The sequence below is a fragment of the Oncorhynchus keta genome, chromosome 10 (assembly GCF_023373465.1).
Source record: "Oncorhynchus keta strain PuntledgeMale-10-30-2019 chromosome 10, Oket_V2, whole genome shotgun sequence".
NCBI lineage: Eukaryota > Metazoa > Chordata > Actinopteri > Salmoniformes > Salmonidae > Oncorhynchus > Oncorhynchus keta.
Window position 1 is genome coordinate 27,301,083 of NC_068430.1, and position 12,149 is coordinate 27,313,231.

The window sequence follows — 12,149 nt, forward strand, 5'->3', positions numbered from 1 at the left end:
GATTGAGATGGCTCTGTGAGACACTGTTCAACCCCATCATCAAATGAATGTAGATGAAATCAAATCACATATAAATACATTGTCATGAAGCCCAGAGGAGCAAAGGTAATGCTGACTGTGCCGGAGACGCACATTAGTCGGTGAACATCTGGCCTGAAAGCTGCGATGACAAAGCTGTCATCTTCATTAAATAAAATACACTTTTAGAGTATAGCCCAGTTGAGAAATCTGAGTTTCTCTGCTGATCCCAAAGGCAAGAGCGTCATAGATCAAATTTTTAAAAACAGAGAAAGTTAGAGTTAGTCTACCCTTCAGACCTTCGGTCTGCCCTTATGGGTTTTCTGGTGCCTCCTCATTTCATGGAACCTTCCCCTTTGTGATGAGGGATTGTATGTATTATTATTATTGGACCATGCTGGTCATTTATGAACATTTCAACATCTTGGCCATGTTCTGTTATAATCTCCACCCGGCACAGCCAGAAGAGGACTGGCCACCCCACATAGCCTGGTTCCTCTCTAGGTTTCTTCCTATGTTTTGGCCTTTCTAGGGAGTTTTTCCTAGCCACCGTGCTTCTACACCTGTATTGCTTGCTGTTTGGGGTTTTAGGCTGGGTTTCTGTACAGCACTTTGAGATATCAGCTGATGTACGAAGGGCTATATAAATACATTTGATTTGATTTGATGTGTCAGTTATGTAATAGGTACTTATAAATAACAACAAAAATAGCTATTCATTACTTCATCATATATTCCTGTTTAAGTATAAATGACAAGCTAGAGTTGGACCTTCTGGAACGTCCAACAATTTATTGGAAATATCTATTTTGGGCGATTCCTGACGTCAGACACTGCATTATTTGGATCCTTGTTCTAGTGATCATCAGTGTGTTACTGTAACTGCTGCATTGTGCTCCAGAAACGAGCAGTGAGGCTAGATTTAGAAAAGACTAGCTACATTTTAACATTCTTGGCCAGGAAAAATCTATCCGCAGCAGTCCACTGGGAAAATGCTGAGCTCCACATTTTTAAGGATCTCCTTGTATCTTTATTTCTCCCTATAAAGCTGATTTAGATGACGAAGCATGTGCCACTTATGGAAAGTTATGTAAAACAAATGGTGAACATCTATTGTTGTCAATCATTAGTGTAAAGGAAAATAGGAAATGTTTAGATGACTTTACACACACACATATACAAACACACAGATACATAATTCTCATGCCCAATGTAATTTGTCTCAATGCAACACTGTAGCTCAGAAGTAAAAGCTCCTGCAGTTTTGATTGCTTTTCCCTTGGTGGTGTTGCATTAGAATAGATTGATTACCTTTGGCATGCACAATTTATTTGACTCCAATGTCCTCTCACCGCGCCATTCCTGTTTGTCTGAGGACACAAATAAGCGCATGCGTGTGTGTGTTTATGTCTATGTCTCTCTGTGTGTGTGTGTGTGTGTGTGTGTGTGTGTGTGTGTGTGTGTGTGTGTGTGTGTGTGTGTGTGTGTGTGTGTGTGTGTGTGTGTGTGTGTGTGTGTGTGCGCATTATTGAGTGCATATAAATCAAAATCAAATCAAATTATATTTGTCACATGCGCCAACTACAACAGGTGTAGTAGACCTTACCATGAAATGCTTACTTACAAGCCCTTAACCAACAATGCCGTTTTTATTTATATTTATTATATCACCTTTATTTAACCAGGTAGGCCAGTTGAGAACAAGTTCTGTCACGTTCTGACCTTTATTTTCTGTGTTTTGTGTTTAGTTAGTATGGTCAGGGCGTGAGTTGGGTGGGTAGTCTATGTTTGTTTGTCTAGGTTTTGGGAATTTCTATGTTTCGGCCTAGTATGGTTCTCAATCAGAGGCAGGTGTCATTAGTTGTCTCTGATTGAGAATCATACTTAGGTGGCCTGGGTTTCACTGTGTGTTTGTGGGTGATTGTTTCCTGTCTCTGTGTATGCACCAGATAGGACTGTAATTTGAGTTTTCACGTTTTCTTGTTTTGTTAGTTTGTTCATGTGTACCTTAAAGCATTAAAGAAGTACCATGGAAAATTACCACGCCGCGTATTGGTCCTCTGATCCGTTTCGCCTCTCCTCTTCGGAAGAAGAGGAGGAAACTCGTTACAGAATCACCCACCACAATCGGACTAAGCGGCGTGGTAAAGGACAGCGACGACAGCAGCAGCAGCAACAACAGAGGCCACCATCACAGGACTCCTGGACATGGGAGCAGATACTGAACGGAGAGGGACCTTGGGCACGGGCTGGGGAAAATCGCAGCCCCAAAGCAGAGCTGGAGGCAGCGAAAGCTGATCGGCGGCAATATGAGGAGCCAGCACGGCAGTGCGACAGGTACGAGAGGCAGCCCCAAATTTTTTTTTTTTTTGGGGGGCACACGAGGTGTGGTACTAAGCCAGGTAGCAGACCTGAGCTCACTCCTCGTGCTTATTATGAGCAGCGCATTACTGGTCAGGCACCGTGTTATGCGGTTGAGCGCACGGTGTCGCCAGTGCGTGTCCATAGCCCGGTGCGCTATAGGACAGCCCCGAGAGTGCCATGCGAGTTTGGGCATTGAGCCAGGGCGTATGGTGCCTGCTCAGCGGGTCTGGTCGCCGGTACGCAGTCTTGGTCCAGGTTATCCTGCGCCGGCTCTGCGTGCTGTGTCTCCGGGCGCTGGGAGGGTGCAGTGCGTCCTCTGCCTGCGCTCCGCTCGTACCGGGCAACTGTGGGAGTGGAGCCTAGGGAGAGGTGCGTGTAGTAAGCACTAGATCTCCCGTGCTTACCCACAGCCCGGTTCAACCTGTGCCTGCACTCTGGAGGGTCCGGGCTCGAGTAGTTGTCCAGCCTGGGGAAGTGGTGCCAAGGTTGCGCACCAGAGCTCCAGTGCTCCCCACAGCCCGATCTTTCAGGCTCCTCCTAACATCAAGCCTCCTGAAAGTCTCCCCAGCCTGGTAGTTCCTGTGGCAGCCCCACGCACCAGGCTGTCTCTCAGTCTCCTCCCTGCAGGTGCTCCCGCCTGTTCGGCGCCGCTGCCGGAGCGTCCCGCCTGTCCGGCGCCGCTGCCGGAGCCTCCCGCATGTCCGGCGCCGCTGCCGGAGCCTCCCGCCTGTCCGGCGCCGCTGCCGGAGCCTCCCGCCTGTCCGGCGCCGCTGCCGGAGCCTCCCGCCTGTCCGGCGCCGCTGCGGAGCCTCCCGCCTGTCCGAGCCTCCCGCCTGTCCGGCGCCGCTTGCCTCCCGCCTGTCCGGCGCCGCTGCGGAGCCTCCCGCCTGTCCGGCGCCGCTGCCGGAGCCTCCCGCCTGTCCGGCGCCGCTGCGGGCGTCCCGCCTGTCCGGCGCCGCTGCTGGAGCGTCCCGCCTGTCTGGCGCCGCTGCCGGAGCGTCCCGCCTGTCTGGCGCCGCTGCCGGAGCGTCCCTCCTGTCCGGCGCCGCTGCTGGAGCATCCCGCCTGTCCGGCGCCGCTGCCTCCTGTAGCAGCTCCACGCACCAGGCTGTCTCTCTGTCTCCTCTCTGCAGGTGCTCCCGCCTGTCCGGCGCCGCTGCCGGAGCGCCCCGCCCATCCGGCGCCGCTGCCGGAGCCTCCCGCCTGTCCGGCGCCGCTGCCGGAGCGTCCCGCCCGTCCGGCGCCGCTGCCGGAGCCTCCCGCCTGTCCGGCGCCGCTGCCGGAGCCTCCCGCCTGTCCGGCGCCGCTGCCGGAGCGTCCCGCCTGTCCGGCGCCGCTGCCGGAGCCCCTCAGCCCAGAGGCGCCAGAGCCCCTCAGCCCAGAGGCGCCAGAGCCCCTCAGCCCAGAGGCGCCAGAGCCCCTGTCCCTCTGTCCAGAGCCCCTGTCCCTCTGTCCAGAGCCCCTGTCCCTCTGTCCAGAGCCCCTGTCCCTCTGTCCAGAGCCCCTGCCCCTCTGTCCCGAGCTGCCCCTCTGTCCAGTGGGGTCATTGAGAGGGGTTGCCATGGTGAGAAAGCCACGGAGGCGGAAAATAAGGCGGACAAAGACAAGGGTGAAGTGGGGTCCGCGTCCGCGCCAGAACCGCCACCGCGGACAGACGCCCACCCAGACCCTCCCCTATAGGTCAAGGTTTTGCGGCCGGAGTCCGCACCTTTGGGGTACTGTCACGTTCTGACCTTTATTTTCTGTGTTTTGTGTTTAGTTAGTATGGTCAGGGCGTGAGTTGGGTGGGTAGTCTATGTTTGTTTGTCTAGGTTTTGGGAATTTCTATGTTTCGGCCTAGTATGGTTCTCAATCAGAGGCAGGTGTCATTAGTTGTCTCTGATTGAGAATCATACTTAGGTGGCCTGGGTTTCACTGTGTGTTTGTGGGTGATTGTTTCCTGTCTCTGTGTATGCACCAGATAGGACTGTAATTTGAGTTTTCACGTTTTCTTGTTTTGTTAGTTTGTTCATGTGTACCTTAAAGCATTAAAGAAGTACCATGGAAAATTACCACGCCGCGTATTGGTCCTCTGATCCGTTTCGCCTCTCCTCTTCGGAAGAAGAGGAGGAAACTCATTACAGTTCTCATTTACAACTGCGACCTGACCAAGATAAAGCAAAGCAGTGTGACACAAACAACAACACAGAGTTACACATGGAATAAACAAACGTACAGTCAATAACACAATAGAAAGAAGAAAAAAAAAGTTTTAGTAAATTAAAATATAAAATAAAAAGTAACACAATAAAATAACTATAACGAGGCTATATACAGGAGTTACTGGTCAATGTGCAGGGGTATAGGTTGTCCAGGTAAATTGTACATGTTGGTGGGGGTAAAGTGCGCAATGTATTCTTGTCACTACCTTCTTGCCCTTTGTGCTGTTGTCTGTGCCCAATAATGTTTGTACCCTGTTTTGTGCTGCAACCGTGTTGTGCTGCTGCCATGTTGTGTTGCTGCCATGTTGTGTTGCTGCCATGCTATGTTGTTGTCTTAGGTTTCTCTTTGTGTAGTGTTGTGTTGTCTCTCTTGTCGTGATGTGTGTTTTCTCCTATCTTTATATTTAATTCATTTTTAAAGCCAGCCCACGTCCCCGCAGGAGGCCTTTTGCCTTTTGGTAGGCCGTCATTGTAAATAACTGACTTCCCTAGTTAAATAAATGTTCAATAAAAAAATGTAGGAAATAAAAAAGTTACTAAAAAGCAGATAGCAGCCGCAGTGTAATAACAAGGGTGGGGGGTCAATGTAAATAGTGTGGGTGGCCATTTGATTAATTGTTCAGCAGTCTTATGGCTTGGGGGTAGAAGCTGTTAAGGAGCGTTTTGGAGATAGACTTGGCTCTCAGGTACCGCTTGCCTTGCGGTAGCAGAGAAAACAGTCTATGACTTGGGTGACTGGAGTCTTTGAAGATTTTTAGGGCTTTCCTCTGACACCGCCTATTATATAGTGATGTACTGGGTCATACGTACTACCCTCTGTAGCACCTTATGGTCAAATGCCGAGCAGTTTCCATAGCAGGCAGTGATGCAACCAGTTGAGGATGCTCTCGATGGTGTCAAACTTTTTGAGCATCTGGAGACCCATGCTAAATCTTTTCAGTCTCCTGAGTGGGAAAAGCCGTTGTCGTCCCCTCTTCACGTCTGGCTTGGTGTGTTTGGACCATGATAGTTTGTTGGTGATGTGGACACCAAGGAACTTAAACTCTCAACCCGCTCCACTACAGCTCCGTCGCTGTGAATGGGGGCATGTTCGGCCCCACTTTTCCTGCAGTCCACGATCAGCAACTTTGTCTTGATCACATTGAGGGAGAGGTTGTTGTCCTGGCACCACCCTGCTAAGTCTCTGACCTCCTCCCTAGAGGCTGTCTCATCTTTGTCTGTGATCAGGCCTACCACTGTTGTGTCGTCAGCAAACTTAATGATGGTGTTAGAGTCATGCTTGGCCACGAATATAGACCTGGAGTGTAGGAGATGTTGTAATGTCTATGTTAATAGTTAGCTTAAGTGATTATATGTGTTTATGCATAAGTGTCTGCAGTTTGTGTGATTAACTTGTGTGTGTGTGTACTGCGTGCGTTGGTGCATGTGTAGGGCAGTAACGTGATGGAGGACTTGGACCTTAGAGATATGGGAATCACTGACCCTGGACACAGAAAGAAGATCCTCCACGCAGCACGCAGCTTGCCCAAGGTAGTTATCATCAGTCTAGGGCACCACCTGCAACCTTTTACCTGGATGAACATTCATCTAAGAACGTCAAGGAGTGTGCATTGGATTTATCTACATTTGTGTATAGTATTATCAATCATGACAGGATGACCGCTATTGTAAAGTAGCTTGGATCTTGCCTGTAGCTATGGCAAAATAGATCATATGAAAAAGCCCTTTGACATTGGTTATGGTTGGAATATCCTGAAGGGAATTGTGAAATCCTGCTTTTATTTTAATGTATTTTGATCTATTTTCTGCCCCTGTCTATAGGTGAAGGCCCTGGGCTGTGATGGCAGCACCTCTCTCTCCACCTGGTTGGATGTGCTAGGTCTGCAGGAGTACCTGCCTAACTTCCTGTCTAGCGGCTACCGTACCTTGGACTGTGTGAAGAACCTATGGGAATTGGAGATTGTCAACGTGAGGCCAATGTTTTGTTAGTGAATTATAGAGTGCCTCAGGGAGGAGACAATGCTGTACTGAGCTTAAGGAAAACAGATTTGAGCTGAATAATTGAGGAGTCCGTTCTGTCTGCCTGTTGTGTGCCGGCATGGGTGTCCAACTATGTATTTCATTGGAGGCTGCTGAGGGGAGGACGGCTCATAATAATGGCTGGAACGTAAATGGAATGGCATTAAACACATGGAAACCATTTATTTGATACCATTCCATTAATTCCACTCCAGCCATTACCACGAGCCCGTCCTCCCCAATTAAGGCTCCACCAACCACCTGTGGTGTATTTCCATTCATATTTGTTTTTGTCAGTATTAGTGTTGATATGCACACAGGCCTTAGTACAGTCTAGTCACCATTGTGTCCCATCTGTGCCGGTCTCTGTAGGTGTTGAAAATCGGCGTTCTGGGCCACAGGAAGAGGATCATAGCGTCTCTGGCAGAGCGGCCCTATGAGGAGGCCCCGACCAAATCACAGATCTCTCACCGTCTCTCACAGATCAGGGTTAGTTAGAGCCTTGTCACATTTTAACAATAATTTCACCTGTATGACACTACATAACATTCTAATACCTAATTGAAATATGTATTGAGTTACTATTTTGTTTGAAATCTTCCACGCCCACGTCATCAATCTGATCAATCAATCTGTATGTGTCAGTTTCAGGACTTGTTGTCCCAGACAGGGACCTCTGCTCTGAGTCAGATGGACCCGTCCACCAGTCGCTCCATGGACATGCTCCTGCCCCTGGGAGAGGCAGGCAGGAGGAGGAGAGCCATGGACCAGGACTGCAGTGTGTCCCTGCGCTCCTACAGCGAGAGACCACGCTCTCATGTTAGTTCTCCTGACAAAACGCTGTCTTTACCTGTAGCTCATAAAGTGACTGAAATATGTGTCTCTGTGGTATGCTTGGGATAATCATGTCATAAAGAGAGGAAGCTGCTGCTGGGGTGATCTGAAACCGAAGCTGTTATGTGTTTAACAGATTATTGGGTCATTCTATGCTTGTATTAAATATATATTGATCAGTCAAGTGTTACAGCATATTTGTAGTTTTATTATCCAGTAATATTTTGTGACAAAATTGTATGCCATAAGCATCCCTGTACACTACAGAATCAATCCGTCTCTACTGTATGTGTCTTTCTAGGACAGACAGAGTGACAGACATAGGGAACCCAGTTTGACCCTTCGGCCGCCTAGCCAGTCTGCCACATACGCTACAGTGTCCGCTTGGCATCACCAGCCTGAGAAACTCATCTTAGAGTCCTGTGGGTATGAGGCCAGTGTAAGTCATGTCTACAGTCATTATGCCCCCTGAAGAGAAGTCACCATTCATTATAATCCACAGATAATAATTAACATTTTCTGTTGCTGCAGGATTATTTTCCTACTGTAGCAAACTGGCACAAATTAAGATTCTACATATAGTCACCAGCTATCATCAATATTGATCATTGCTTGATGTGTCAGAAATTGATAGTTCAGAGGTGATAACCTTTTTTGTTGCTTCTTTTCCAGTATTTAGGATCAATGATTATCAGGGATCTACGGGGGATTGAGTCAACTCAAGAAGCCTGTGCCAAAATTAGGGTACGTGATGTCATCAATATTCAATCACTCTTTTCTAGCACTCCATATTGATATATAACCCCTTGCCATTTTCTTTCTACTTCTAGAAGTCGAAGGACCATTCAAGAAAGGGTCCTGTTGTCATCCTTTCCATCACCTATAAAGGAGTCAAGTTTATCGACGCAGCCACTAAGGTACTGGGAGCCTGCAGGCAATGAGAGATGCACGATGATGTCAGCAGCATCATTTCCCTACTTCGCTCTCTCATACTGATTCCCCTAAAATAAAGATAGCACTGTTGGTGCCGATGAAGTCTGTTGTTTCTGGTCGATGTTGTTGTTCCTGTTGCTGCTCAGTTCCATCCTGTTCTTCTGTCCTCTCACCAGACCATAGTAGCCGAGCATGAGATCAGGAACATCTCCTGTGCGGCCCAGGACCCTGAGGAACTCTGCACCTTCGCCTATATCACCAAGGACAATAAAAGTGGCCACCACTTCTGCCATGTCTTCAGCACTGTGGAAGTGGTGAGGAACAGGATGATGACACCACCCCAAACCTTTCAATCACTCCATACATTATTATCACTCCATAAGACTACAGATGTAGGATCTTAATTTGATAACTTTTTTGTTGCTGAGAATTGTCCTGCACAGCAGGAATGGTTTTAAAATGCTTAAGTTGCCCGAATGTAAAATGTATCAAGCCCTACAAAAAAATTCCATTCATTATAATCCACATAATAATTAACATTTTCTGTTGCTGCAGGATTATTGTCCTACTGTAGTAAACTGGCTCAAATTAAGATTCTACATATCTATGCTAAAATACAATCACCCATTTCCCACCTTAAAATCTTTCTAAAGTACTCTGACTATTATTAATTTAACTATAAATGCCATATACAGTAATATCATAAAAAGTTTGATAGGAAAAGGTTTATTGGAGTTTGGCAACCTGCTGACAAAACTGCATGCAACTTCATATCTTGATTAATTAAATTGCCTTAATGTATTGATTAAAGTAATGCACCTGCTGTCATGCAAATAACTTCATATCTTGATTAGTCACTTTTAAAGCCATGTTTCAAAAAGGCCTGGCACACGATACAAAGCTACATCTCGATTGTCTAATTGCATCCTTGATTAACATAGTGCTCCTGCTATGAATGGCATCTCAATGACAAAAATGCTGATTTATTGTAATTAGTACCTCATTCAGAGTGCCTCATTCAAAGTAGCTGTCAGTCACTACTGCAACCGTCTGTTCATTCTTTACTCCCTCCCTCCCTCGGTACAGACCCAGACCTATGAGATCATCCTGACGCTGGGTCAGGCCTTTGAGGTGGCCTATCAGCTGGCTCTCCAGACCAAAGCCAGGCAGTATGTCCCAGTCCCCCCACCATCTCTGGGGTCAGAGGTCATTGAGACCAAATCCAGCCGGCCCACATCACAGCAATGGAGCAGCATGAGGAGATCAACAGTGAGTACCACACACTGAGCACAAACACAAATCTCACTCGTAGCACAACATGTGTGTTTCTGTACGTGCATTATGTGTATATACATACTGTGTTTCTGTATATTCAGTATGTATGTGTAGATGTGTATGTGTGTATGCAGAAATATGCACGATCAGATGACTCACAGAGTGTTCCTTCGGAGTTTAAACCACTGATCACCCTGTTATACACAAAGGAAGACTTGAAGAGCGATGAAAGTGATGAGTCATTATTTTGCTACCAATCTCGTCTCCACGACTCTGAGTCACTCAGATCGGAGTAGATTTTCCTGCAGCCATACAATATAAGAACCATGATGAATGAATAGTCTTGGTTTTTTTTTGCTTACAGGCAGGATATAATTTCCTATGGGAGTAAAGAGAGAGAAGGAGAGCTGTGTCTCTCTGCTGGTCGCCAGGTCCCTCCTCTGTTTCCATGTATATTGATTGAGAGTGTTAGGTAAATGTTTACGTATGCCTCAGGCCATGTATGGATGTATTAACCTTTCAGGCCCCAGAATAATGAACACTCAGTGATCACTGTCACCTGATAAAGCTGCACCGTCTGGACCATGTATGCACACGGCTCAACATGTTTATGCGTCCACACAAATCACTGTACTTTATTATCTACTACAAACAGAATATATTATGAGGTACAATATATGAGGTATAATATATGAGGGATAAGATATAGGTACATATAAGGTATAATCAGAGGCGCAACTTTCACTGGGGACGGGGGAGAAATGTACCCACCACATTATGAAATTGCGCTTTGTCTACCCCAGTTTTATAATTGGAATGTGATACAAAACGAGGCAACGGTGTGTTTTAGGACAATACGGATGCTTCCGGGTGGCCGGGTAGGGTGTTTAGAGTGTTTATCCGACTGGATAAAACAAAACGAACTAAAAAACAACAACATTATGTCCCCCCCACTTCTAAAACCAAAGTTGCACCCCTGGGTATAATATATGAGGTATAATATGTCAGGTATGATATATGAGGTAATCAGTAAGCAGCATAATGCACAAGTTGGTGGTATGAGTTTTAGGCAGTGGAATTTTAGGAACATCTAAAACACGAAAACTAAATTTGCAGCTGTTAATGTAGACAATGATTTCACAATTGTGAGATGACCTTTCCTTTTTTCCGAAGTGATTTCATGCTTGCCAGGTGTGCACTCTTTTTGTCCCATGTACATTATGGCATAAATCACTGTGCAGCTGAACACTGTCAGTGTTGGGGAAGCTACTCTGAAAATATAATTTACCTTGCTACCAATTACTTCACATTGGAAAAAGTTGAGCTGCACTAAAGCTAATTAGTTTACTTAACTAAAGTAACTTTGAAACAGTAGTTGACGACATCAAAACTGCTTTGTGATACATGATCATATCTACATCTGAAATGTCATAGACTACAAATTAAAAGAACAGCTCAGATGTTAACAGAATGTGTAATTTAGCATATTAAACACAAAACCTGTTTCAAATAAGAATATTTTATTTTAAGTGAGAAACTGTTATTTTAGCAAGAAAAGTAGTGAGTAGTTCCAGTAGTTAGCTACACCGCTACATGACAAAAATGTAATTAACTATTGAAACACTACCAATATTTGAATTTAGTTTAAATACCACCAATCTACTGCAAAATGGGGTTAAATTACTAGTTGAACTATATGTAGTTCACTACTCCTAAACACTGCACTGTATACCCTGTACTGTACTGGCTGTGCCTAGACACTGAAGGGAACCTGGCTAGTACAGTCCAGTCTAGTTGGCAGATGAGATAAATCCCTGCTATGCCAGCTGCTGTCTAGTATAAAACAATGTTTCAGAGTTCAATCTTAACAACATTATTTGTCTACACCAAATAGGATGTGATAAACAACCTAGATGATTCACTCTTTACAGGATATCTTGCACCGCTATGGTCAGTTCAGTGCCACTATACATGCTCTGTCCTTCTATTTCCCTGTTTAACATTTCTTTGCTCTTCTCTTCTTGATCCTCTTGTTTCCCAGGGTGCCCCTCCGCTAGAATGCCGCTGCTGTTACTGTCACACGTGTACTACCCACCGCCCCTCCTTCCTCCCGTTGCACTCTGTTAGCCCTGGAGTCCAGGTCCTGCTCTCTCCTCCTTTCCGCTATCCTTCATCATCCATCTGCTAACCTACCTGACATACCTCTAACTCTCTCTCTCTCTCTCTTGTCATTCCATGTCCATCTTTTGTTTTGTTTCCAGGCACTTCATGTAGCTACAGAATATTTGCCCTTTTGATTTGACTTAGCCTACACTGAATTTCTGTCACATTCTCTATTTTCTCATAGTCATTCCATTTGAGCTTTTTTAAGATAAGCAGTTCTTTCTCATGAATTGTTTCCTGAGGATAATTAGGCTATAGCTTAGATTTGACCAGCTACAAATGATTTATGGCTTAACAGTTGTGCTGCTAATGATCTAGTGTTTTAATTGCATAGTGGTGTGA

At 46.1% G+C, this 12,149-nt stretch overlaps 1 protein-coding gene across 6 annotated transcripts in view; it reads left to right on the forward strand.

Moving 5' to 3' along the window:
* anks1ab (ankyrin repeat and sterile alpha motif domain containing 1Ab) overlaps window positions 1-12,149 on the forward strand; it is a 45,253-nt gene that overhangs the window by 21,019 nt on the left and 12,085 nt on the right. For 3 of the 6 annotated variants that reach the window (XM_035777543.2, XM_035777544.2, XM_052526756.1), the window contains 10 exons: window positions 6,015-6,113; window positions 6,405-6,551; window positions 6,975-7,091; window positions 7,248-7,421; window positions 7,738-7,875; window positions 8,109-8,180; window positions 8,267-8,353; window positions 8,546-8,683; window positions 9,456-9,638; window positions 11,686-11,784. In XM_035777543.2, the coding sequence (XP_035633436.1) occupies window positions 6,015-6,113; window positions 6,405-6,551; window positions 6,975-7,091; window positions 7,248-7,421; window positions 7,738-7,875; window positions 8,109-8,180; window positions 8,267-8,353; window positions 8,546-8,683; window positions 9,456-9,638; window positions 11,686-11,784 (1,254 nt within the window). The remainder of the gene's footprint in view (window positions 1-6,014; window positions 6,114-6,404; window positions 6,552-6,974; window positions 7,092-7,247; window positions 7,422-7,737; window positions 7,876-8,108; window positions 8,181-8,266; window positions 8,354-8,545; window positions 8,684-9,455; window positions 9,639-11,685; window positions 11,785-12,149) is intronic. The other 3 variants (XM_035777545.2, XM_035777546.2, XM_035777547.2) reach the window with 1 other exon arrangement.